A 27,319-nucleotide genomic window follows, 5' to 3' on the forward strand; every position below is an offset into this window, starting at 1 on the left:
CTAGTGATATAAAGATCTATATAGAGGAATCAGGACCTCCTTCCTCCTGCCAGTGACCCCTCTAGTGATATAAAGATCTATATAGAGGAATCAGGACCTCTTTCCTCCCACTGGTGACCCCTCTAATGATATAAAGATCTATATAGAGGAATCAGGACCTCCTTCCTCCCACTGGTGACCCCTCTAGTGATATAAAGATCTATATAGAGGAATCAGGACCTCCTTCCTCCTGCTGGTGATCCCACTAGTGATATAAAGATTTATATAGAAGAATCAGGACCTCCTTCCTCCTGCTGGTGATCCCTCTAGTGATATAAAGATCTATATAGAGAAATCGGGACCTCCTTCCTCCTGCCAGTGACCCCTCTAGTGATATAAAGATCTATATAGAGTAATCAGGACCTCTTTCCTCCCACTGGTGACCCCTCTAGTGATATAAAGATCTATATAGAGTAATCAGGACCTCTTTCCTCACACTGGTGACCCCTCTAATGATATAAAGATCTATATAGAGTAATCAGGACCTCCTTCCTCCCACTGGTGACCCCTCTAGTGATATAAAGATCTATATAGAGGAATCAGGACCTCCTTCCTCCTGCTGGTGATCCCTCTAGTGATATAAAGATCTATATAGAGGAATCAGGACCTCCTTCCTCCCGCTGGTGACCCCTCTAGTGATATAAAGATCTATATAGAGGAATCAGGACCTCCTTCCTCCTGCTGGTGATCCCTCTAGTGATATAAAGATCTATATAGAGGAATCAGGACCTCCTTCCTCCCGCTGGTGACCCCTCTAGTGATATAAAGATCTATATAGAAGAATCAGGACCTCCTTCCTCCTGCTGGTGACCCCTCTAGAGATATAAAGATCTATATAGAGGAATCAGGACCTCCTTCCTCCCGCTGGTGATCCCTCTAGTGATATAAAGATCTATATAGAGGAATCAGGACCTCCTTCCTCCTGCTGGTGACCCCTCTAGTGATATAAAGATCTATATAGAGGAATCAGGACCTCCTTCTTCCTGCTGGTGACCCCTCTAGTGATATAAAGATCTATATAGAGGAATCAGGACCTCCTTCCTCCTGCTGGTGACCCCTCTAGAGATATAAAGATCTATATAGAGGAATCAGGACCTCCTTCCTCCCGCTGGTGATCCCTCTAGTGATATAAAGATCTATATAGAGGAATCAGGACCTCCTTCCTCCTGCTGGTGACCCCTCTAGTGATATAAAGATCTATATAGAGGAATCAGGACCTCCTTCTTCCTGCTGGTGACTAGTGATGGACGAACGTTTCGCCCGGCGGTCGTTTCGCGGCGAATTTCCGACATTCGCGGTCCGCACGTTCGAACGCCTTTTTCCGTCGTTCGCCGCGGCGGACTTACGTGTTTAATGTATACAAGAACTTTAACCTTTGGTGACACGTTTATCATGTGATACAGGACAGCCAATTGAGACATGACAGCACATGGACACTTGGACATTCCCCCTAACCTATAAATACACCCGATCCGGTGGCCATTTTACATTCTTTCTTCTGTTACGATAGGGACAGGTTCCTGTGTGGAGTAGGGAGAGATAAACCACTAGCTATTTGGTACACAAAAGTTCTTTTCAGGACTGGTATAGGTGTTAGGTGTTGATAGGTTTGCTGTGCTGCTGATTCTTGCAGCAGCCTGAGTGTCTTTTGTTAGTTTAGAGAAAGGGAAAGGACGGTGTATGCTACAGGGACAGCCAGATTAGTCTTTCATCATCATCATCATCATCATCATCATCATTAGCTGTTACTATCAAGGTCCACAAAAGAGCTGTTCCAGTAACCACTAATCGTTCTCTTTTTTTGCCAATTTGTATAGGGACAGGAAGGAAGCAGTGTTGTCAGGCAGTGAGGGTAATTTTAAAGACTTGCTGTTATTATTAGTTCCACAAAGGTTCTTTTCAGGACTGGTATCAGTGGTACAGTAATAGGCTTGTACATGTATAATATTCTTTCTTCCAAATATAGAAAGGATATTATACTTGACTGCTGCCCTTCTGCTGCAGTCTGCTAAACATTCACAACTCACTTGTTCCACAAAAGTTCTTATAAGGACTGGTAACTTGGTATAGGGTGCTACGGTACATAGGCTTGAGTGCGGTACAGTCTGCTGTTCTGTAAGGACCGCTATCGGTCCACAATAGATAGGGTTGACGTGCACCACTGCTGACCGCTGCCCTATACTGCAGCAGTCCTTCAGCGGTATAGGGACTGACGTACAGTCTGCTAATCACTAACACACAACCTGCTTGTTCCACAAAAGTTCTTATAAGGACTGGTAACTTGGTATAGGGTGCTACGGTACATAGGCTTGAGTGCGGTACAGTCTGCTGTTCTGTAAGGACCGCTATCGGTCCACAATAGATAGGGTTGACGTGCACCACTGCTGACCGCTGCCCTATACTGCAGCAGTCCTTCAGCGGTATAGGGACTGACGTACAGTCTGCTAAACACTAATACACAACCTGCTTGGTCCACAAAAGTTCTTATAAGGACTGGTAACTTGGTATAGGGTGCTACGGTACATAGGCTTGAGTGCGGTACAGTCTGCTGTTCTGTAAGGACCGCTATAGGTCCACAATAGATAGGGTTGACGTGCACCACTGCTGACCGCTCACCTATACTGCAGCAGTCCTTCAGCGGTATAGGGACTGACGTACAGTCTGCTAATCACTAACACACAACCTGCTTGTTCCACAAAAGTTCTTATAAGGACTGGTAACTTGGTATAGGGTGCTACGGTACATAGGCTTGAGTGCGGTACAGTCTGCTGTTCTGTAAGGACCGCTATCGGTCCACAATAGATAGGGTTGACGTGCACCACTGCTGACCGCTCACCTATACTGCAGCAGTCCTTCAGCGGTATAGGGACTGACGTACAGTCTGCTAATCACTAACACACAACCTGCTTGTTCCACAAAAGTTCTTATAAGGACTGGTAACTTGGTATAGGGTGCTACGGTACATAGGCTTGAGTGCGGTACAGTCTGCTGTTCTGTAAGGACCGCTATCGGTCCACAATAGATAGGGTTGACGTGCACCACTGCTGACCGCTGCCCTATACTGCAGCAGTCCTTCAGCGGTATAGGGACTGACGTACAGTCTGCTAAACACTAATACACAACCTGCTTGGTCCACAAAAGTTCTTATAAGGACTGGTAACTTGGTATAGGGTGCTACGGTACATAGGCTTGAGTGCGGTACAGTCTGCTGTTCTGTAAGGACCGCTATAGGTCCACAATAGATAGGGTTGACGTGCACCACTGCTGACCGCTCACCTATACTGCAGCAGTCCTTCAGCGGTATAGGGACTGACGTACAGTCTGCTAATCACTAACACACAACCTGCTTGTTCCACAAAAGTTCTTATAAGGACTGGTAACTTGGTATAGGGTGCTACGGTACATAGGCTTGAGTGCGGTACAGTCTGCTGTTCTGTAAGGACCGCTATCGGTCCACAATAGATAGGGTTGATGTGCACCACTGCTGACCGCTGCCCTATACTGCAGCAGTCCTTCAGCGGTATAGGGACTGACGTACAGTCTGCTAATCACTAACACACAACCTGCTTGTTCCACAAAAGTTCTTATAAGGACTGGTAACTTGGTATAGGGTGCTACGGTACATAGGCTTGAGTGCGGTACAGTCTGCTGTTCTGTAAGGACCGCTATCGGTCCACAATAGATAGGGTTGACGTGCACCACTGCTGACCGCTGCCCTATACTGCAGCAGTCCTTCATCGGTATAGGGACTAAGAGTTTTGTCACAGGGTCATTTAAAAAATGACAGGCAGAGGAAGAGGCAGGCCCTTCCGCAGGGGTGGTAGGGGTAGGGCAGGAGCAACAGGCTTGAGCCAAAGTGGGAAGTTGCAGAAGGTGCGTTCAATTACTTTAAAGGATGCACCAGACTTGGTTGAGTGGCTCGCTCAGCCTTACTCTTCTGCACCCTCCTCATCCTCTCGATCTGCACCCTCTTCTTCACTCTCTGCTATGTGCACCCCCAAAGACACTACCACCAACAACACGACCACCACCACCACCACCACATACCTTCCGCTTGAGTCACTGGAATTATTTTCCGATCCATATCAAGAGGACATTTCTGATGCGCAGCCACTCTTGGTATTGGATCAGGAAGAGGAGGTAGCAACAAGCGCTACTCAGCAGTCTGACGCCAGTACCCAGATCAGCCCAAGGAGGAGGTTGGTCCCCGGTGTTGCTGCCTACTCCGAGATCTCTACTTATAGCGGTGGGGAAGGTGACGTTGATGATGACGTGTCTAGTGATGTCACGTGGGTGCCCACAAGAGAGGAAGAGGAGGGGAGTTCAGAGGGAGATATGGACCAGCAGATAGGGAGGAGAAGCAGCAATGACTTACATTGCACAGCAGGGACAAAGCAGACTGCAAATGTATCAGGAGCGAGTCATCGACCATGTACGGTCACATCTGGCGCTCCCAGGACACCGGCACATGGCTCCGCAGTGTGGGCTTTTTTTAACGTGTCCGCTGCTGACAATAGCGTTGCCATCTGCAATCTTTGCAGTCAACGCGTTAGTCGCGGTAAGCCCAATACTCACCTAGGGACGACCGCCTTAAGAAGGCACATGAGCAGCCATCACCGAGCCCAGTGGGAGCAACGGAACACACAAAGCCACACTGCAGGCTCTCACCGTCCAGCCTCGTCTTCTACTTCTCCTTCTCCTCTCTCCTCACAATTGTCCTCCACTCCACCTTCCATCACGCCAAGCTCACATTTTTCTGCAAAAAGGCAGGCTTCCGTGGGCCTAATGTTTGAGCGTAAAAAAATGATGACGCCGGATAACCCTCTTGCCCAACGGTTGGCGGCTGGCTTGTCAGAACTCATAGCCCGCCAACTACTGCCATATAAACTGGTGGACTCGGAGGCCTTTCGCAAATTTGTGGCCATTGGAACACCACAATGGAAGGTCCCAGGAAGGAAGTATTTCTCAGAGAAGGGCATCCCAGAGCTATATGGCCATGTTCAGCGGCAAGTGAATGTATCTCTGGCACACAGTGTCGGTGCCAAGATACATCTGACCACAGACACGTGGTCTAGCAAACACGGGCAGGGAAGGTATATCAGTTTTACTGCCCACTGGGTGAACCTTCTGACGGCCGTCAAGCATGTAACCCGTGGCACCCGTGTAGATTTGGTTTTACCGCCACGGATTGCATGCAGGCCTGACTCTTCTTCTCCTCCTCCTACTCCATCCTCCTCCCTCTCCTCCTCAGCTGCCTCCTCCTTTTCCGCTGCTAGCGTCTCTTCCACTGCACCGCCCAAGCTCCCCAGAACCTATTCCACATGCCAGGTGAGACGTTGCCATGCCGTGCTGCGTCTGTTGTGCCTGGAAGCAAAGAGCCACACTGGCCCGGCACTCCTTTCAGCTTTGCGTTCACAGGCAGATGAGTGGCTAACACCGCTCAATTTGACAGTTGGTAAAGTGGTGTGTGACAACGGTGCCAATCTGCTTAGCGCATTGAAACAGGGCAAAATCACGCACGTGCCGTGCATGGCACACGTCTTAAACTTGGTCGTGCAGCGATTCCTTGTCAAATACCCTGGGGTCCAGGACATCTTGCGGCAGGCAAGGAAAATCTCGGCCCATTTCAGAAGATCTTACACGGCCATGGCTCGCCTTGCTGACATTCAGCGGCGACACCATCTGCCGGTCAGACGTCTTATTTGCGATTGCCCGACGCGATGGAACTCAACCTTCTATATGCTTGATAGGCTGCTCCAGCAGAAACGTGCAGTTAACGTCTACCTGTATGAACTCTGCGAAAGAAACGGTTCTGGGGAGCTGGGTTTTTTTTCACCGCGCCAGTGGCTGCTCATGCGCGACACATGCAGACTTCTGCGGCCATTTGAGGAGATCACCAAACTGGTCAGTCGCAGCCATGGCGCCATCAGTGACATGGTACCTTATGCCTTCTTTCTGGAGCGTGCATTGCGTCGTGTCATTGATCAGGCTGTGGAGGAGCAGGAGCGGGAAGATGAGGAAGTCGCAATGCTGGATGAATTCCCAGGGGGGGCTACTCTATCTGAGACAAGTCAACAACAGGAGTCTGATGAGGAGTCAGAGGAGGATGGTGCCGGGGCGGATGAGCAGGAGCAAGAAGAGCATGCTTTAAACCTTTCTGGGATCCCTGTTGTGCGAGGATGGGGAGAGGAGAATGAAGAGGACGACATTATCCTGGATGATGAGCAGGAGCCAGGCCACCACACCGCTTCCACTTTAGTGCAAATGGGGGCCTTCATGCTCCAGTGTTTTAATAGGGACCCCCGTATAAAAAGCATGAGGGTCAAGGACCAGTACTGGGTGGCAACGTACTTAGACCCCCGGTACAAACACAAAATGGCGGAAATGTTACCGCCGTCGCAGAGGGCTGTCAGAATGCAGCACTTCCAGGCCTTGCTTCGAGAAATGCTGCATTCTGCTTTTGCGTGCGCTGGCAGAGGAGCAATTCCCACTCCCAGAGAAGGATTTGCGGGTACCAATCCAACAGCGCCTGCAAGAAGAGGCCGGTTTGAAGATGTGTTGGTGACTTCGGATATGAGGTCATTCTTTCAGCCGACCCATCGACAGGTGTCATCCGGATCCAGCATCAGGGAACGCCTAGACCGTCAGGTGTCCGACTACATTGGGTTAACGGCCGATGTGGACGCTCTGAGGAGTGATGAACCCCTAGACTACTGGGTGGGCAGGCTTGACCTCTGGCCAGAGCTTGCCCAATTTGCAATCGAACTGTTGGCTTGCCCCTCATCCAGTGTCCTGTCCGAAAGGACGTTCAGCGCAGCAGGGGGGATTGTGACCGATAAGCGTACTCGCCTAGCTCACCACAGTGTTAACTACCTCACATTTCTAAAAATGAATGAGGCATGGATCTCGGAGGAATTCAACACATGTGACCAGTAGACCATGTATATGTCTATAAACTATTTTTTTAATCAAGCACACAGACCTTCTTAATTCATTTGGCTCACTTCCTTGACCCAAAAAAGCACACCGTACTATATGCCCCTACCCTCCTCTTTGAAGAGGTTGAGCGGTGTCATATTTCTACTGGGGCTGCTTATGATATCCCTGTGCTGTGCTGACTTCCTCCTGGGGGTTCTTATTATGAAGGGATCACACTATCCCTGTGCTGTGCTGACTTCCTCCTGGGGGTTCTTATTATGAGGGGATCACACCATCCCTGTGCTGTGCTGACTTCCTCCTGGGGCTGCTTACGGTGCTGCTGTCAGTGCTGTATGTCACGGTGCTGCTGTCAGCGCTGTATGTCACGGTGCTGCTGTCAGCGCTGTATGTCACGGTGCTGCTGTCAGCGCTGTATGTCACGGTGCTGCTGTCAGCGCTGTATGTCACGGTGCTGCTGTCAGCGCTGTATGTCACGGTGCTGCTGTCAGCGCTGTATGTCACGGTGCTGCTGTCAGCGCTGTATGTCACGGTGCTGCTGTCAGCGCTGTATGTCACGGTGCTGCTGTCAGCGCTGTATGTCACGGTGCTGCTGTCAGCGCTGTATGTCACGGTGCTGCTGTCAGTGCTCTGTATTACGGTGCTGCTGTCAGATGCCTCTATCACGGTGCATGTGTCATTCCGGTATGTCACGCTGCTGGTGATCATCTCCTGCACCCTCTTCTTTGCCTACCCTGGTCCCTGACCTTCCCTCTCCTCCATTGCCTTCATTAGCTCCATAGTCCTGAATTGTTAGAACAATTTCCCAAATAAAATAAAAATGCTTGTAGTTATCGATCCCAAATTCACCTCATACATGTATTATGTCATTGTCCAGATGGTGGGACTACGTTTTACCCCCTAATAATTACCACGTGGCCGCAAATTCGACATGAAGGTTTGCAAAGTTCGCCTCCCATTGAAGTCAATGGGGCCCGCGGCGAACGTTCGGTTTCGCGAACGTTTGGGTCCGTTCGCATTTCGCTTTCGCGAAACGTCCCGTCGGAAGTTCGTCCATCACTACTGGTGACCCCTCTAGTGATATAAAGATCTATATAGAGGAATCAGGACCTCCTTCCTCCTGCCGGTGACCCCTCTAGTGATATAAAGATCTATATAGAGGAATCAGGACCTCCTTCCTCCTGCCGGTGACCCCTCTAGTGATATAAAGATCTATATAGAGGAATCAGGACCTCCTTCCTCCTGCCGGTGACCCCTCTAGTGATATAAAGATCTATATAGAGGAATCAGGACCTCCTTCTTCCCGCTGGTGACCCCTTTAGTCATATAAAGATCTATATAGGGGAAACGGGACCTCCTGTCGGTGATGCTTTTTTAAGCACCCCCAAATATTTTCTAGCTCTGCTCAATACTGTAGCTCCAATATTGTTCTATTAAACTAAGCCCCAATCCCTAACTCATGTCCTGATGCATATCCACCCTTTGGTGGCCTTATCGGCAGATACATCCTGAGTGAGTTCCACCTTCCATAAATAGAGGGTCAGCCTTGTGGGGTAAGGGTACATCTTGACTAAACGTTAGTGACGTCACTTGGTATCATTGGATTCCACACATTTTTTTGAAATTTTGAATCAACACTCATTGTTGATCTTAATGGATCATTCAGATCACGTGTCGGATGATGTTCACTTATTAATGTATATCTAGCGCAACTTTTTCCCATCTTTCCATGTATCTGTGGCGTCATATCTCACAATACATCGTCGCCGCTTATTTTATTTCATTTATTTGATTGATTTTGTCACCTTTGCACAAGCACGGTATTGTTTTTTGGTTTTCTCTGCATATCTACCTTGTGCACTGGAAATCTTTGCCCCAATAGCAAGCAATCTTGCACCAAAAATATTCATCCACCAACATCCCAACATCTCATTTCACCCGCAGTGACAGGGACACTGAGAAGCAACTTGCACACCTTGCTGGCGTGGGACCAGTCAATGAAGGTTCATTGCAATCACAAGCCCAATCCCATGAAAAGTGAACACCTAACCAACCAAGGTAACCAAAGCCTTGCGTGTACAAACGTCCCAGACGTGTCTGTGTGGAACACGGGAGCGTACCTTTCGTTGAAGCCGTTATCAGCGTTGGTAGGGCAGGAGCCAAAATTTCTGGAAAACATTTTTGAGATCAAATTATACATTAAAAATCATTTCTACTTCAAGTTTCTTGTAATATAAGATACATTAGAGCCCTGGTGCCCAATATGTGGCCCTTGGTACTTGTTATGTGGCCCTTGAATGCCAGCGGTCAGCAGTAGGGGTAGGAGCATTGATATGTATAGGCAGGGCAGCCATCAGACATTTTTGAGCCCCTTACAAAGCTTTAGCCCAGCCCCCCACATACACTTGTATATATGCTAGCCCCCCACAAAGACCCGTATATATGTCAGCCTCCCTCACACACCTGTATATATGTCAGCCTCCCTCACACTCCTGTATATATGTCAGCCCCCCTCAACCCTGTATATATGTCAGCCCCCCTCACACACCTGTATATATGTCAGCCTCCCTCACACTCCTGTATATATGTCAGCCCCCCTCAACCCTGTATATATGTCAGCCCCCCTCACACACCTGTATATATGTCAGCCTCCCTCACACACCTGTATATATGTCAGCCTCCCTCACACTCCTGTATATATGTCAGCCCCCCTCAACCCTGTATATATGTCAGCCTCCCTCACACTCCTGTATATATGTCAGCCCCCCCACACCTGTATATATGTCAGCCTCCCTCACACCTGTATATATGTCAGCCTCCCTCACACACCTGTATATATGTCAGCCTCCCTCACACTCCTGTATATATGTCAGCCTCCCTCACACACCTGTATATATGTCAGCCTCCCTCACACACCTGTATATATGTCAGCCTCCCTCACACTCCTGTATATATGTCAGCCCCCCTCAACCCTGTATATATGTCAGCCTCCCTCACACTCCTGTATATATGTCAGCCCCCCCACACCTGTATATATGTCAGCCTCCCTCACACCTGTATATATGTCAGCCTCCCTCACACACCTGTATATATGTCAGCCCCCCCACACCTGTATATATGTCAGCCCCCTCACACACCTGTATATATGTCAGCCCCCCTCACACCTGTATATATGTCAGCCCCCCTCACACCTGTATATATGTCAGCCTCCCTCACACACCTGTATATATGTCAGCCCCCCCACACCTGTATATATGTCAGCCCCCCTCACACCTGTATATATGTCAGCCTCCCTCACACCTGTATATATGTCAGCCTCCCTCACACACCTGTATATATGTCAGCCCCCCCACACCTGTATATATGTCAGCCCCCCTCACACCTGTATATATGTCAGCCTCCCTCACACACCTGTATATATGTCAGCCCCCCTCACACCTGTATATATGTCAGCCTCCCTCACACCTGTATATATGTCAGCCCCCTCACACACCTGTATATATGTCAGCCCCCTCACACCTGTATATATGTCAGCCTCCCTCACACCTGTATATATGTCAGCCTCCCTCACACCTGTATATATGTCAGCCTCCCTCACACACCTGTATATATGTCAGCCCCCCCACACCTGTATATATGTCAGCCCCCCTCACACCTGTATATATGTCAGCCTCCCTCACACACCTGTATATATGTCAGCCCCCTCACACCTGTATATATGTCAGCCTCCCTCACACCTGTATATATGTCAGCCCGCCTCACACCTGTATATATGTCAGCCCGCCTCACACCTGTGTATATGTCAACCCCCCTCACACTTGTATATATGTCAACCCCCCTCACACTCCTGTATATATGTCAGCCTCCCTCACACCTGTATATATGTCAGCCCCCTCACACACCTGTATATATGTCAGCCCCCTCACACCTGTATATATGTCAGCCTCCCTCACACCTGTATATATGTCAGCCCCCTCACACCTGTATATATGTCAGCCCCCCTCACACCTGTATATATGTCAACCCCCCTCACACTCCTGTATATATGTCAGCCCCCCCCCCCACACCTGTATATATGTCAGCCCCCTCACACCTGTATATATGTCAGCCCCCTCACACCTGTATATATGTCAGCCCCCCCACACCTGTATATATGTCAGCCTCCCTCACACCTGTATATATGTCAGCTTCCCTCACACCTGTATATATGTCAGCCCCCCTCACACCTGTATATATGTCAGCCTCCCTCACACCTGTATATATGTCAGCCCGCCTCACACCTGTATATATGTCAGCCCCCCTCACACCTGTATATATGTCAGCCTCCCTCACACCTGTATATATGTCAGCCCCCCTCACACCTGTATATATGTCAGCCTCCCTCACACCTGTATATATGTCAGCCTCCCTCACACTCGTGTATATATGTCAGCCTCCCTCACACCTGTATATATGTCAGCCTCCCTCACACCTGTATATATGTCAGCCCCCCTCACACCTGTATATATGTCAGCCTCCCTCACACTCCTGTATATATGTCAGCCTCCCTCACACCTGTATATATGTCAGCCTCCCTCACACCTGTATATATATCAGCCTCCCTCACACCTGTATATATGTCAGCCTCCCTCACACCTGTATATATATCAGCCTCCCTCACACCTGTATATATGTCAGCCTCCCTCACACCTGTATATATGTCAGCCTCCCTCACACTCCTGTATATATGTCAGCCTCCCTCACACCTGTATATATGTCAGCCTCCCTCACACCTGTATATATATCAGCCTCCCTCACACCTGTATATATGTCAGCCCCCCTCACACCTGTATATATGTCAGCCCCCCTCACACTCCTGTATATATGTCAGCCTCCCTCACACTCCTGTATATATGTCAGCCTCCTTCACACCTGTATATATGTCAGCCTCCCTCACCCCTGTATATATGTCAGCCTCCCTCACACTCCTGTATATATGTCAGCCTCCCTCACCCCTGTATATATGTCAGCCTCCCTCACCCCTGTATATATGTCAGCCTCCCTCACACCTGTATATATGTCAGCCTCCCTCACCCCTGTATATATGTCAGCCTCCCTCACACCTGTATATATGTCAGCCTCCCTCACACCTGTAGATATGTCAGCCCCCCTCACACTCCTGTATATATGTCAGCCTCCTTCACACCTGTATATATGTCAGCCTCCCTCACACCTGTATATATGTCAGCCTCCCTCACACCTGCATATATGTCAGCCTCCTTCACACCTGTATATATGTCAGCCCCCCTCACACCTGTATATATGTCAGCCCCCCTCACACCTGTATATATGTCAGCCTCCTTCACACCTGTATATATGTCAGCCTCCCTCACACCTGTATATATGTCAGCCTCCTTCACACCTGTATATATGTCAACCCCCCTCACACTTGTATATATGTCAGCCCCCCTCACACCTGTGTATATGTCAGCCTCCCTCACACCTGTATATATGTCAACCCCCCTCACACTTGTATATATGTCAGCCCCCCTCACACCTGTATATATGTCAGCCTCCTTCACACCTGTATATATGTCAACCCCCCTCACACTTGTATATATGTCAGCCCCCCTCACACCTGTGTATATGTCAGCCTCCGTCACACCTGTATATATGTCAACCCCCCTCACACTTGTATATATGTCAGCCCCCCTCACACCTGTATATATGTCAGCCCCCCCACACCTGTATATATGCTAGCCCCCCCCCCACACACACCCCTGTACATATGTCAGCCCCCCACACACCAGTATATATGTTACCCCTCCACACACCTGAAATTATGATAGCCCATCCCCCCCCTCCCACACACACACACACACCTGTATATATGTCAGCCCCCCTCACCCCTGTATATATGTCAGCCCCCACACACACACACACCTGTATATGTCAGCCCCCCCTCACACCTGTGTGTATATATATATATATATATATATATATATATAAAACACCGCGCCGGTCCTGAGGAGCTGTGGGCGTGAGATTTTAGGCGAGCCCGCGGCTTTGGCCTAGTCCACGAGGTCAGACGCCAATGACTAGGCCGAAGCCCCGGCCTGTCTAAAAACTCCCGCACGCAGCTCCCCAGGACCGGCGATGACACACACTGTTATACAAGCTGTACACTCACTACTTTACATTGTAGACAAGTGTCATTTCTTCAGTGTTGTCACATGAAAAGAGAGAAGAAAAGATTTCCAAAAATATGAGGGGTGTACATACTTTTGTGTATCTAAAAATCTTTGTTTTCTTTGTTTTTAATAGGTGTGACAACGTTGTCATATTTTTTAACGAGTCTGTGTTTGTACTAATTTGAATAATTGGTGGTTTTGTTATAATTAAAATAAAATATTTTTTTTTTTTGCATTTACGTATATGTTCCATTGTGACTTCTTTTGGAGAATTCTGTTTCTCCAAGTTTTTTCTTTATCTGAAAATCAATGAATCCCGATGTGCTGACGGCCAATCTCACTTCTCGAGGCCTGAAAACGCCAGGAAAGTACAAATACCCCCCCCCCCCCCCCCAAATCACCCTTTTTTTATTTATTTTTTTGGGTGAGTTTTTAGGCTTCGGCCTAGTCCGTGAGGCCGGACGCCGCGGGGACTAGGCCGAAACCGCGGCCCCCGCCTAAAAACTCCAGCTCCTCAGGACTGGAAAAAAAAAAAAACTTGTTTCGAATCGTGAATCGAGTTTTTATTTTAAAAAATCGCATATTTTTTTTTTATTTTTTTTTAGAAAATCGCACAGCTCTACTTCTAACATCAAATCAGACCGATAATTCCCCCGAATGCCATGATCCTCCCACCTACTACCCACCGGATGGGACCCCAGTCTGTATGCTGGTCTTACCTGATTCTTCGTAAATGGGATAGATCGGCCTTGCTGTAAAAGAGAAAAGGAGCGTTATTACGGCGCCCTTTATACACCCGCATTTTACCAACATAGCAAACTCTTGAGACGCAACGCAGTGTCTTGCATTTCTAATGAGCTTTTCAAGTTGTTGTAAAAATGACTCGCCAACCTGAAGATCAAATATGGGGAGCAAATGAGGCTGTACTGTCATCGGTCACCGCCACGCCCGCTATATGATGACGATGCACTGCACCGGTGACGGTGTGTAAAAAAAATCCAATTAAAAAAAAGTGAATTATTATTATTCTTTTTTTTTTTGTTTCTTAATTTTTCAAAAAATTCTGACCAAAAAATTACAACTTCAAACAAAAAAAAAAAAAAAAAGCACCATGCCTCTTACTAAATACATTAAACTGTCTGCTTTAAAAAAAAAAAAAGGGGTGATTTTGGGGGTATTTGTATTCTCCCTGCATTTTCAGGCCTCAATAAAAGATTTATAAAAAGGTGAGGGGTGTACTTACTTTTGTGGGATACTGTATATCTGAAAATCAATGAATCCCGATGTACTGGGCTGGAAGCTGATTGGCTCCCATGTAGAGCTGCACCAGATTTATGAAATCTCAGCCCCTCCACCCCCCCCCCCCCCCCCCCAGGCGCTCTGGACTGAGACAAGCACACGCTATGGAAGGAAATGCTTTGTTCAGATTTCATGTCTGAGGCTTTCATTTTCTTCTAATATTGTCCCCAATTTGGTAATAAAATTTGACAGAAATTTTGAATCTTACCCTCTCCAAATTGATTGACTGAAAGAAACAAAGTTACAAAGTTACAAAGTTATCCTGAGAACAGATCCATTCCCATAGAGCTCAACGTTTAAAGAAATAAAAACTTGGCGGGGCTTGGGGGGGGTTGCGCCATGGCGGAGCTGACCGGTGATGGAGCCGACTTTTGCCGAGCTCCACATCACGGGGGAACCTCGGTGACAAAAGGCGGGCGGATAACCCCCCTCAATACCGGACAATTCTGACAATTCTTACAAGTAAACATCTATAAAATGACTTTGAGCCCCCCAAATATTATACATATTTTCTTACAGTGATTATAAAGGCAGAAGGTGCGTTCTATGCATCAGGATAAACCCCCTTCTGTGTGCAGCCGGCCCCCTAATACTTACCTGAGCCCCCTCTCTATCCAGGGAGAGGCTTGGCTGTCCAGGACTCCCCTCCTGATTGGCTGAGACAGCAGCGCGGCACCATTGGCTCCCAATGCTGTCAATCAAAGTCAGTGAGCCAATGAGGAGAGGGAGAGGAGGCGGGCTTTGAACGGACACAGAGAGCTGCGGCTCAGGTGCCTCTTTAGCAAGCTGCTAGCTGTGGGGGGAACTCGGCAAGAGGGTGGCGGCCGGTAGAGCCGGCGAGGGACTCGAGAAGAGAATCGGGGGCTGCTCTGTGCAAAACCATTACACAGAGGAGGTAAGTATAATATGTTTATTATTTTTACGCTATTTTCACACTGGGGCAGGGGGGGGGGGTGTCGGCAGTAAAGCGCCGCTATTTCTAGTGGCAATTTACCATAATTTTAGCTGTGTTTTTCGTCCACTAGCGGGGCGCTTTTAACCCCTCCGCTAGCGGGGGATTCGGCAGCGCTGACCATTGATTTCAATGGCAGGGGTGTTTTAGGAGCGCAGTATACACCGCTCCTCCACCGCCCCAAAGATGATGCTTGCCCCACTTTTGTTCGTCCTGCTAGCACAGCGCCCCGCTGTGGAGGCACTCGGGATATCACACTGGGGTGGCAGGGGAGGCTTTTCCCAGGCGCTTTACAGGTTCTATTTTTAGCCCTTTAGCGCCTGGAAAAACGCCTCCGGTGTGACAGTAACCTTATAGAAAAAAAAAAAAAAAAGACTTTAACTACTTCACCCCCAGAAGGATTTACCCCCTTCCTGACCAGAGCACTTGTTGCGATTCGGCGCTGCATCGCTTTAACAATTGCGCGGTCGTGCGGCGTTGTACCCAAACAAAATTGACGTCCTTTTTTCCCCACAAACAGAGCTTTCTTTTGGTGGCATTTGATCGCCTCTGCGGTTTTTATTTTTTGCGCTATAAACAAAAAAAGAGCGACAAATTTGAAAAAAAAAAAACGCATTATTTTTTACTTTTTGCTATAATAAATATCTCCCAAAAATATTTAAAAAAACTAATTTTTTCTTCAATTTAGGCCGATACGTATTCTTCTACATATGTTTGGTAAAAAAAAAAAAAAAAAATCTCAATAAGCGCTTAGTGATTGGTTTGCGCAGAAGTTATATCGTCTACAAAATAAGGGATAGTTTTATGCAATTTTTTTATTATAATTTTTTTTTTTATTAGTAATGGCGGCGATCTGCGATTTTTATGGTGACTGCGACATTATGGTGGACACATCGGACACTTTTGACACTATTTTGGGACCATTGTCATTTATACAGCGATCAGAGCTATAAAAATGCACCGATTACTGTGTAAATGACACTGACAGGGAAGGAGGTAACCACTAGGGGGCGATCAAGGGGTTAAGTGTGTCCTAGGGTGTGGGCTACCACTCACATAACAGCGATCGCTGGTAGCAGTGATCTCTGTCATGTCACAAGGCAGAACGGGGAAATGCCTTGTTTCCCGTAGTTTGGGGACTCTATAACTCTCCTACAGACTAAATAATATGCACTGATTTGGGGTATTTTCACTAAAGAAATGGAGCAGAAAACATTTTGACCTAAATGTACGAAGAAAGATTATTTATCTGTATGGGAAGGCACCGCCAGCGCCGGGTGGTTCCATGGCCGTCTTTAATACTGATTGGACCCCGGGCAAAATTTTTCTTGGGGGCCCCCCTAACCCCCATGCAGTTTCGCTCTCCACCTGCTCTGAGACATACAATAAATAGCAGCTAGACTCAAAATCAGTTTACCGAATCAGATCAGGCAGCTATTGCGATTGGTTGCCAGAGCTTACAGTGTATCATTACCGCTCAATGACTGGTTGCTAGAGGTTACAGCACATCATTTCTGCTTGTTAATTGGTTGCTAGAGACTACTGTACATCAATACTGCTCATTGATTGGTTGCTATAGGTTATTGTACATCATTGCTGCTTACTGATTGGTTGCCAGAGCTTACAGTGTATCATTACCGCTCACTGATTAGTTGCTAGAGGTTACAGCACATGATTTCTTCTTGTTGACTGGTTGCTAGAGATTACTGTGAATATGACCTCAGGGGGGCATGATATACATATCAATGCCGCTGGCCGCTGCTATTTATGTATAAATGCCACCTTTATTTACATAGGAATGCCACTGCCATTTACATATGAATGGCAGTAATTTACATGTAAAAACAGAGTCTGCAGGTGAGTCATCTGCACACAACAATAGGGCAGAGCTGGGCAGCATTAGTAGCAGAACTTCACACTGAGATATTGGGACACAGCACGGGACTAAAACCTTAAGGGACGAGGGAATTTAAACCAGGATAGTTGGCAAGTATGAGGCAGCTGCTTTGGGCCCCACAACAATGACAGGGCCCAGGGCAGCTGTCCCTTTTGCCCTGCCTTAAAAACGGCCCTGGGTGGTTCCCGAGCTCAGCGATCGGTAATGTAAGCCCGGGAACCACCGGGAAGAGCCAGGAGGAAAGGGGGAGGGGGGGTACCTCTCCCGCCACTTCTAAAAGTGATCCCACGGGAAATCTGCCACGGGGACCACTTTTATCTGAAAGCCGGCCGCCTAAGAGAGAATAAATTACCGGGGTCATGGCATCTAGCTGCATCCATAACCCCGACATTTAATGTCAAAGTCATGATGTCAATTCCCAGTTGGGCTGGAAGCTGATTGGCTCCCATGCAGAGCTGCACCAGATTTATGAAATCTCCCCTCCCCCACCCCCCTCCAGCTGCTCTGGACTGAGACAAGCACACGCTATGGAAGGAAATGCTTTGTTCAGATTTCATGTCTGAGGTTTGCAACCGCTTTCATTTTCTTCTAATATTGTCCCCAATTTGGTAATAAAATTTGACAGAAATTTCGAATCTTACCCTCTCCAAATAACTAACAAATTGAGATGGGTTTCCCCTCCCCCCAGATCCGGGTTATTTATTTCCGTATCGCCTGATTTACCTTTATTTTCATGGAAAGACAAATATTATACATACCACTCAGATCCTCTGAAAGAAACAAAGTTACAAAGTTACAAAGTTATCCTGAGAACAGATCCATTCCCATACAGCTCAATGTTTAAAGAAATAAAAACTTGGCGGGGGTTGGGGGGGTTGGGGGGTTGCGCCATGGCGGAGCTGACCGGTGATGGAGCCGAATTTTGCCGAGCTCCACACCACGGGGGAACCTCGGTGACAAAAGGCGGGCGGATAACCCCCCTCAATACCGGACAATTCTGACAATTCTTACAAGTAAAAATCTATAAAATGACTTTGAGCCCCCCAAATATTATACATATTTTCTTACAGTGATTATAAAGGCAGAAGGTGCGTTCTATGCATCAGGATAAACCCCCTTCTGTGTGCAGCAGCCCCCCCTAATACTTACCTGAGCCCCCTCTCTATCCAGGGAGAGGCTTGGCTGTCCAGGACTCCCCTCCTGATTGGCTGAGACAGCAGCGCGGCACCATTGGCTCCCAATGCTGTCAATCAAAGTCAGTGAGCCAATGAGGAGAGGGAGAGGAGGCGGGCTTTGAACGGACACAGAGAGCTGCGGCTCAGGTGCCCCTTTAGCAAGCTACTTGCTGTGGGGGGAACTCGGCAAGAGGGAGGCGGCCGGTAGCGCCGGTGACGGACTCGAGAAGAGGATCGGGGGCTGCTCTGTGCAAAACCATTACACAGAGGAGGTGAGTATAATATGTTTGTTATTTTTACACTACTTTCACGCTGGGCAAGGTGCGGCGGCGCTTTACCGTCGTTTTAGCTGATCTTTCTGGCCACCATCGGGACGCTTTAAACCCCCCCCCCCCCCTAGCAGGCGACTCGGCAGCGCTGGTCATTGATTTCACTGGCTGGGGAGGTTTAGCAGAGATGTATAACCGCTCCTAGACTGCCCGAAAGATGCTGCTTGTGGGACTTTTTTTTCCCGTCCTGCTAGCACAGCGCCCCGGTGTGGAGGCACTTGGGATGTCACACTGGGGTGGCAGGGGAGGCATTTCTCAGGTCACTTTACAGGTTCTATTTTTAGCCCTTTAGCGCCTGAAAAAATGCCTCCGGTGTGACAGTAGCCTTATAGGAAAAAAAATCTGTGCTAGTAAGAATGATTGAGGGGTATTTGTGCTAGGAAGGGAATTTTTTTTTGGGGGGGGGGTAATTTGTGCTAGATGGGGGAATTGGTGGGGGGGTTGTGCTAGTAAGGATGATTGGGGAGTGTTTGTACTAGGAAGGGAATTTTTTTTGGGGGGGGGTTATTTGTGCTAGGAGGGGGAATTGGGGGGCTGTGCTAGTGAGGATGATTGAAGAGTGTTTGTATTAGGAAGGGAATTTTTTTTCGGGGGGGGGGGGTTATTTGTGCTAGGAGGGGGAATTGGGGGGCTGTGCTGGTGAGGATGATTGAAGAGTGTTTGTATTAGGAAGGGAATTTTTTTTCGGGGGAGGTTATTTGTGCTAGGAGGGGGAATTGGGGGGCTGTGCTAGTGAGGATGATTGAATAGTGTTTGTATTAGGAAGGGAATTTTTTTTCGGGGGGGGGGGGTTATTTGTGCTAGGAGGGGGAATTGGGGGGGGGGGGCTGTGCTAGTGAGGATGATTGGGGAGTGTTTGTACTAGGGAGGGAATTTTTGGGGGGTATATTTGTGCTAGGAGGGGGAATTGGGGGGCTGTGCTAGTGAGGATGATTGAAGAGTGTTTGTATTAGGAAGGGAATTTTTTTTCGGGGGGGGGGGTTATTTGTGCTAGGAGGGGGAATTGGGGGGCTGTGCTAGTGAGGATGATTGAAGAGTGTTTGTATTAGGAAGGGAATTTTTTTCGGGGGGGGGTTATTTTTGCTAGGAGGGGGAATTGGGAGGGGGGGGCTGTGCTAGTGAGGATGATTGGGGAGTGTTTGTACTAGGGAGGGAATTTTTTGGGGGGTATATTTGTGCTAGGAGGGGGAATTGGGGGGGTTATGCTTGGAGAAGGGATTTAGAGTTGGGGAGAATGATGTGTAGTCTTTGAGGGGTTGAAGATTTGTTCTAGGAGGGGTGATTTTTTAAATGGGGGGGCATTTTTGGGGGGATTTTAGCAGGGGGGTGGATTTGTCTTGGGAGGAAGGGAATATATGGCATGCAGATTCATGTTAAATCTTTTGGGGGGGGGGGGGTTTGCTGACACATATTGCTCATACATCTTGGGGGGGGGGGTCTCAGGTTGGCATGGTCGCCCCCTGGGGCTCTAGGTGACCTTGTCCCGGCACTGAACCATTTAATTACTTATCATTGGGGGAGGAGCAGAAATAGTCCTTCTCATCTAATCAATTGAGTTTCATCTTTAGGAAGGTCGGGGAAATTCCCTGGGGGGGGTTTTTAGCAGCAACAAAATAATTAGTAAAAATTCCTGGATTTTATTATCCAAAACAACATCATTGGGTGCAAAATGCGTTTATAATAAGATGGTGTATAAAGTGCGGAGCGGTTTCAGGGGGTCTGAAGAAGAACACAATCATTTTCTCCGAGGTTGAAACGCATCGGAGTGTTGTGTGTATCATATGAATGAAATGTTATGAAATCTATTTGAATATATTATAATCACTTTATAAAAGGAATTGTAAATGATGAATGCGCCTTCCCTCCCCCGCCTGAATCCGCTCCGCACTTCTCCACCAGACATCTTATTATAAACGTATTTTGCACCCAATGATGTTGTTTTGGATAATAAAATCCAGGAATTTTTGCAAATTATTTTGTTTCTCATTGCTGATAAAAACAAAACCCCCCCACAGGGAATTTACCCGACCTCCCAGATTGATAACGGGGTGTGCAGCTAGCTCAGATTCCCCATGTGCCCCTCCCCCCCCCCCCCCCCCCACGCGTCTTTAGGAAAAGGACAGAAAGATAAGAAAAAAAAACAATACTCACCCATGGAGGCGTCATAATGAACTGAAAGAGAGAAAGTTCAACAGATTACAGAGAATACAGATCTGGGGGGGGGCAGGGAGGACAACATGGGAGCCGTCATTTGTTTATGAAGGGGCGGGGCTCCGATGGCGTCATCCCCGCCCTCTCTTTACCACTAAAAGCGTAAATAACCCAAGAAGAGCGAAGTGATAATAATACAATGTAATCTTTATAAGATGTTTCCATAAACCAAATCACGAGGCTCCATACAGCCTATCGGACAGATCCCCTCCCCCCACACACACACCCAGACACACACCCCCCACACCCCCCCCACACACACCCCCACACCCCGACACACACACACCCCCACACACACACCCCCACCCCCCCCACACACACACACACACCCCCCACACCCCCCCCCCAGACACACACCCCACAGGATGATTGGAGAGTATTTGTACTAGGAAGGGAATTTTTTTGGGGGGGAGGTATTGGTATTTGTGCTAGGAGGGGGAATTGGTGTGGGGGGGGGGCTGTGCTAGTAAGGATTATTGGGGAGTATTTGTACTAGGAAAGGGATTTTTTTGGGGGGGGGTATTTGTGCTAGGAAGAGGAATTGGGGGGGGGGGATTTGTGCTAGTAAGGATGATTGGTGGAGTATTTGTACTAGGAAGGGAAAAAAACTTGGGGGGGGGGGGGGGTATTTGTGCTAGGAGGGGGAATTGGTGGGGGTGGTCATTTGTGCTAGTAAGGATGATTGGAGAGTATTTGTACTAGGAAGGGAATTTTTTTAGGGGGGTGTATTTGTGCTAGGAGGGGGAATTGGTGGGGGAAGAGGTTGTGCTAATAAGGATTATTGGGGAGTATTTGTACTAGGAAGGGAATTTTTTAGGGGGGGTATTTGTGCTAGGGAGGGGAATTGGGGGGGGGTTGTGCTGGGAGAAGGGATTTAGAGTTGGGGGGAAGGATGTGTATTCTTTGAGGGGTTGAAGATTTGTGCTAGGAGGGGTGATTTTTTAATGGGGGGGATTTGCATTGGCGGGATTTTAGCAGGGGGGGGCGGATTTGTCCTGGGAGGAAGGGAGTATATGCTTAGGGAGTAGGCATGCAGATTCATGTTAAATCTTTGGGGGGGGGGGGTTTCGCTGACACATATTGCTCGTACATCTTGGGGGGGTCTCAGGTTGGCACGGTCGCCCCCCTGGGGCTCTAGGTGACCTTGTCCCGGCACTGAACCATTTAATTACTTATCATTGGGGGAGGAGCAGAAATAGTCATTCTCATCTAATCAATTGAGCTTCATCTTTAGAAAAAGTACAGATAGTTAAGAAAAAATAAACCGATACTCACGCATGGGTTGGTCATAATCCACTGAAAGAAAGAAAGTTCTACAGGTTACAGAGAATACAGATGTAGGGGGTAAGGGGGACAACATGGGAGCTTTGCGGGTGCTACTCACGTCGGCGGGACGGTTATGAATGGACACAGGAGCGATCGGTTTCAATTACTCACTGTGTCAAATTCAGAAAACGAAGGGGCCGGTAAATTACATATTTACCAGCCCCTTCCTCCAAGTCCGCCTGTGTACCTGCAGCAGCTGTCGGGAGAGGGAAGCTGGCAGCGCTGTGGGGGGGGGGGTGCGAGAGGGGGGCCCGAGCACACAGGAGGGAATTAGATGTGGGCAGCACAGGAAGTGGGGGTGGCAGGATGGGAGGACAATTACAGGAACGATGCATTGTGTCTGTGTTTATCCCTCCAGCAACTGAAAGCCGGCAGGAGGTAGAGGGGGAGAAACCAGCTTTCTGCTGGAGGGCGAGACACAGTGTATTGTTCTGTAATTGCCCTCTTGTCCTTATGCACTGATCCCCCTGCTGTCCGGGCCTCATGTGTGTCTGGGCCTCATGTGTGCCCGGGCACCCTATAGCAGGTCCAGTGGTAGCCCCCTATCGGGGGCCTTGAGTAAAATCCATTATGGACTCTAGATGATGCTAAGGGCCAAAGGAAATACATAAATATAACCACATTCTTTTGCTAATTCCCTCTAGTGTTCTCGAGAATAGTTACATTGAATCAATTGTTACAGACGTGTGTATTTCCTATGCTTCTCAGCTCCATCTAGTGGCCATAATGGGGAATTTTACTACTGCCTATAATAAAAGAACATTCGTTCAGGAGAGAAAATAGCTCAACCAGTTGCAGACTCTGGGCGTGCTAGTGACGCCCCAAAAAATGTCATCATTGTACACAGGGCATGTCTTGTATGTCCAGTTCTTCAGCCTTGCTACCAGGATCCCCCCTGTTCTGATTAATCACAGCTGCATTGTCAAGTACACAAAGTAAGTTCCAAAAAAAAAAGCAATGTTTATCAACAACATCGCTCTGCCGTCAATTCAGAAAGATACAAAGAAACATCGTTTCATTTTGTATCATTCTGTGTATTCATCTACAGATGAAAGGGATGAACTTCCATCTGCAGATGAAGTCAGTTAAAACAACTTGACAAGTAAAAGTTTTCTTTTTTTCTTAAAATTAAATGTTCTTCTGCTGAACCCTTTATTAACCCTTAGTTTACTCTGATCAGCCTTAATTAACTCCTTATTCTCCTTCTCCATTCAATTATAATTTTCCTGGTGGTTTTTTTTTTCTATTTTATTAACTAATAATTAAACTTTTTTTTCTGTTTTTGCTTACTTTGTTCATTAATATTTTTTTACACCTATATTTTTACTTTTATTTACATGTATAACACTGAAGAAAAGTGCAAAATTAAAAAAAAAAAAAAACATTTTACGTCATTTGTAAACAACTTTGCAATGCTTTGTACCAAAATCTGAATTTTTTTGTGCCGTTTTAAAAAGGAAAAATTACAGAATAAAATGCCGGCTTCTTATGTGCAGTAACATGGTTTATTTTTAAACTAACACTGCTCCAAAAAAAAAAAAAAATGCCTTTTGTATCATTTTATTACGTTTGCGAAAACAAATGATTATCGCAAGACAATAGTCCCAAAAAGAAAGCCATGTAATATGCAGTGATACCGCGGTTCACGAACAGAACACTTCACAAAAAATTTGAACGAAGGACTGTTCGAAAAATTGTTTTTCAAAAACAAATTTTTTTAAAAACGACAAAAATCAGAAAGAATGAAAATCAGTCAACATAATTAAATTATTATCCATTATTATTGTTTTTTATTATTATTATTATTATTATTATTATTATTTATCAATAATAAATAATAATAATAAAAAAAATGATAATAATATTTATAAACTATTAATATTATAGGCATTGGGATTTCCTTTTAAATTTGGCTAACTGATAGTGAAGGAATACGAATTTATCCGCAGTTACGAATTATCGAAATAACGAATTCCGCATTTATACGAATGAAATGTAACCAATTTGAATGCATCCGAAGTTTACAAAATGATCAAAATAACGAATGCTGATCATAACAAATGATCCGACAAATGAAATCAAATCATTATCGCAAGACAATAGTCCCAAAAAGAAAGCCATGTAATATGCAGTGATACCGCGGTTTCACGAACAGAACACTTAACAAAAATTTTGGACGAAGGACTGTTCGAAAAAAAAAATTCAAAAACGAATTTTTTTAAAACAACAAAAATCAGAAAGAATGAAAATCAGTCAACATGATTAAATTATTATCCATTATTATTGTTTTTTTTTTATTATTATTATTATTATTATTATTATTATTATTTATTAATAATAAATAATAATAATAAAAAAATTATAATAATATTTATAAACTATTAATATTATAGGCATTGGAATTTCCTTTTAAATTTGGCTAACTGTTAGTGAAGGAATACGAATTTATCCGCAGTTACGAATTACCAAAATAACGAATTCCGCATTTATACGAAAGAAATGTAACCAATTTGAATGCATCCGAAGTTTACAAAATGATCAAAATAACGAATGCTGATCATAACAAATGATCCGACAAATTAAATCAAATCATTATCGCAAGACAATAGTCCCAAAAAGAAAGGCATGTAATATGCAGTGATACCACGGTTCACGAACAGAACACTTCACAAAAAATTGGAACGAAGGACTGTTCGAAAAAAAAATTTCAAAAAAATTTTTTTTTAAAACAACAAAACTCAGAAAGAATGAAAATCAGTCAACATAATTATATTATTATCCATTATTAATGTTTTTTTGTTTTTTTTATTATTTATCAATAATAAATAATAATAATAAAAAAAATTATAATAATAGTTATAAACTATTAATATTATAAGCATTGGAATTTCCTTTTACATTTGGCTAACTGTTAGTGAAGTAATACGAATTTATCCGCAGTTACGAATTATCGAAATAACGAATTCCGCATTTATACAAATGAAATGTAACGAATTTGAATGCATCCGAAGTTTACAAAATGATCAAAATAATGAATGCTGATCATAAGAAATGATCCGATAAACGAAAAAATAAAATTAATGAAAGGAAAATGAAAAAAATAAAAAATTTATGAAAGGAAAACGAAAAAAAAAAAAAAAAATAATTTTGGCAGTGCACATATAAAAAATATATTCCTTATTGCAGTTTACCAGTCTTTGATGTGGTGGTTGCATTATTTTTTTTTTACTTTATATTTTTTCTCTCACCTGGGGATCCTGCCAGTAACTCACTTCCTGGCCGAGAGTGCGTCAATATCACTTTTTTTTTAACAGTGAGTACCTATACTTTTTTTTGTTAAGTACTTATTGATACCAATTACCAATACCTATACATCCTATGCATGTCAGCAATGGTACAAAGCATTGAAGAGTTATTTACAAATGAAATACATTTTTTATTTTTTTTAATGTTGTTCTTTTTTCAATGTGAAGCGTGTAAATATATGTTAAAGGTGTAAAAATATTATCAAACAAAGCAAACAAAAAAAAGTTTTAATTAATAATAGATTATGAAATAGAAGTGAAAAAAATAAAAAAATATATACATATATATATATATATATATATATATATATATATATATATATATATATATATATATATATATATATATATTTTTTTTTTTTTTTAACAGCAGGATAATAATAATTAAATGAAGAAGGAGAATAAGGCTGATTAGAGTAAATTAAGGGGTTAAGCAGAGGAACAATTGAATAAAAAAATACATTTTTTTTCATTTTTTTATTTGTCAGGATGCTTTAAAGTCATTTTACAGCTTTGTTTTACTCAATAAAAAATTAAAACAAATAAAAACAACAAACATATCATACTTACCTGCTCTGTGTAAGGGTTTTGCACAGAGTGGCCCCGATCCTCCTTTTCCAGGATCCCCCGGGCGGTGCTCCTGGCTCCTCCTCTTCATCAGGTGCCCCCACAGAGAGCCGCATTCCAGGGGGGGCACCTGTGCGGGCACGCTCCTGAGTCCTGCTGCTGCGACCATTGACACAGACAGCAGGACTGGGCCCCCGCCCCGCCCCCCACCCCCCCAACTGGGCCCCCCACCCCTCCCGTCTCCCATATCACTGGATTTGATTGACAGCAGCGGAAGCCAATGGCACCTGCTGCTATCCATCCATCCAATGAGGGCCCGAGACAGCAGCTGGAGCAACTGGGCTCATGCTCATCACTGGAACGATCGGGTTCAGGCAAGAAATGCATAGAATACAAATCATGTGACTTTACATCTTCTTTAAACTGACTTCATCTACAGAGGGAAGTTCATCCCTTTAATTCTGTAGATGTATAAATAAAAAGAAACAATGTTTCTTTTTATCTTAGTGTTTCAGCTGCTGAGCAATGTTGTTGATAAACATCGGAAATCCCACTGACAGATGAAGGAATCGAACCAGAAAGTATCAGTATCAGGTATGTGGACGAGTACTGATACTCATGCACATGCTTAGTATCGGCATCGATATCAGTACCAGTACCGGTGCAAACCCCAGTGAAGGATGTGTGTTAGGACTACAGAAATCTCCTCCTCCCAGGACATATGGGGAGGGAGGGGTTCTATAGTCCTCAGGGAGGACAGGGAACAATCTAACTGATATAAGAGCAGCACAGACAGAGAGCACAGGAAGTGCTCATAAGATTTCTGTCAGGATCAATAGAGATAAGGAATGAAATAAAAAAAAAATCTTGGACTTACCGTAGTAATGGGAATCAATTTCTGCAGAGGAAACAAAGAGAGGCGATTATTGAATGTAACAAGAAAGTGAAAAGCTACATTGGATGCAAAGAAAAAAAGTAATATATGTGAAATATAACTGCTGTTATAACATTACCATAATCTAGGGCTCAGCAACCTATGGCCCGGGGCCCGCCGCCGCTAAATGTCCGGCCCGTCAGTGCACGTGATGAATTCACCCGGCCCGCCGCCGCTAA

The 27,319-nt window shown here is 45.7% G+C and overlaps 1 protein-coding gene across 1 annotated transcript in view; it reads right to left on the bottom strand.

Moving 5' to 3' along the window:
• Nucleotides 1–27,319, bottom strand: part of LOC143958058 (inter-alpha-trypsin inhibitor heavy chain H3-like) — an 87,041-nt gene that overhangs the window by 23,216 nt on the left and 36,506 nt on the right. Inside the window, exons 17-23 of the mRNA XM_077467513.1 lie at nt 27,084–27,104; nt 22,284–22,304; nt 20,949–20,969; nt 17,995–18,063; nt 14,653–14,670; nt 13,865–14,080; nt 9,096–9,143 (exon numbers count right to left, since the gene is read on the bottom strand). Of these exons, the coding sequence (XP_077323639.1) occupies nt 9,096–9,143; nt 13,865–14,080; nt 14,653–14,670; nt 17,995–18,063; nt 20,949–20,969; nt 22,284–22,304; nt 27,084–27,104 (414 nt within the window). The remainder of the gene's footprint in view (nt 1–9,095; nt 9,144–13,864; nt 14,081–14,652; nt 14,671–17,994; nt 18,064–20,948; nt 20,970–22,283; nt 22,305–27,083; nt 27,105–27,319) is intronic.

Source organism: Lithobates pipiens, unplaced genomic scaffold (assembly GCF_037356315.1).
Source record: "Lithobates pipiens isolate NorthernLeopardFrog02 unplaced genomic scaffold, aLitPip1_a1.2 Scaffold_56, whole genome shotgun sequence".
Lineage (NCBI taxonomy): Eukaryota > Metazoa > Chordata > Amphibia > Anura > Ranidae > Lithobates > Lithobates pipiens.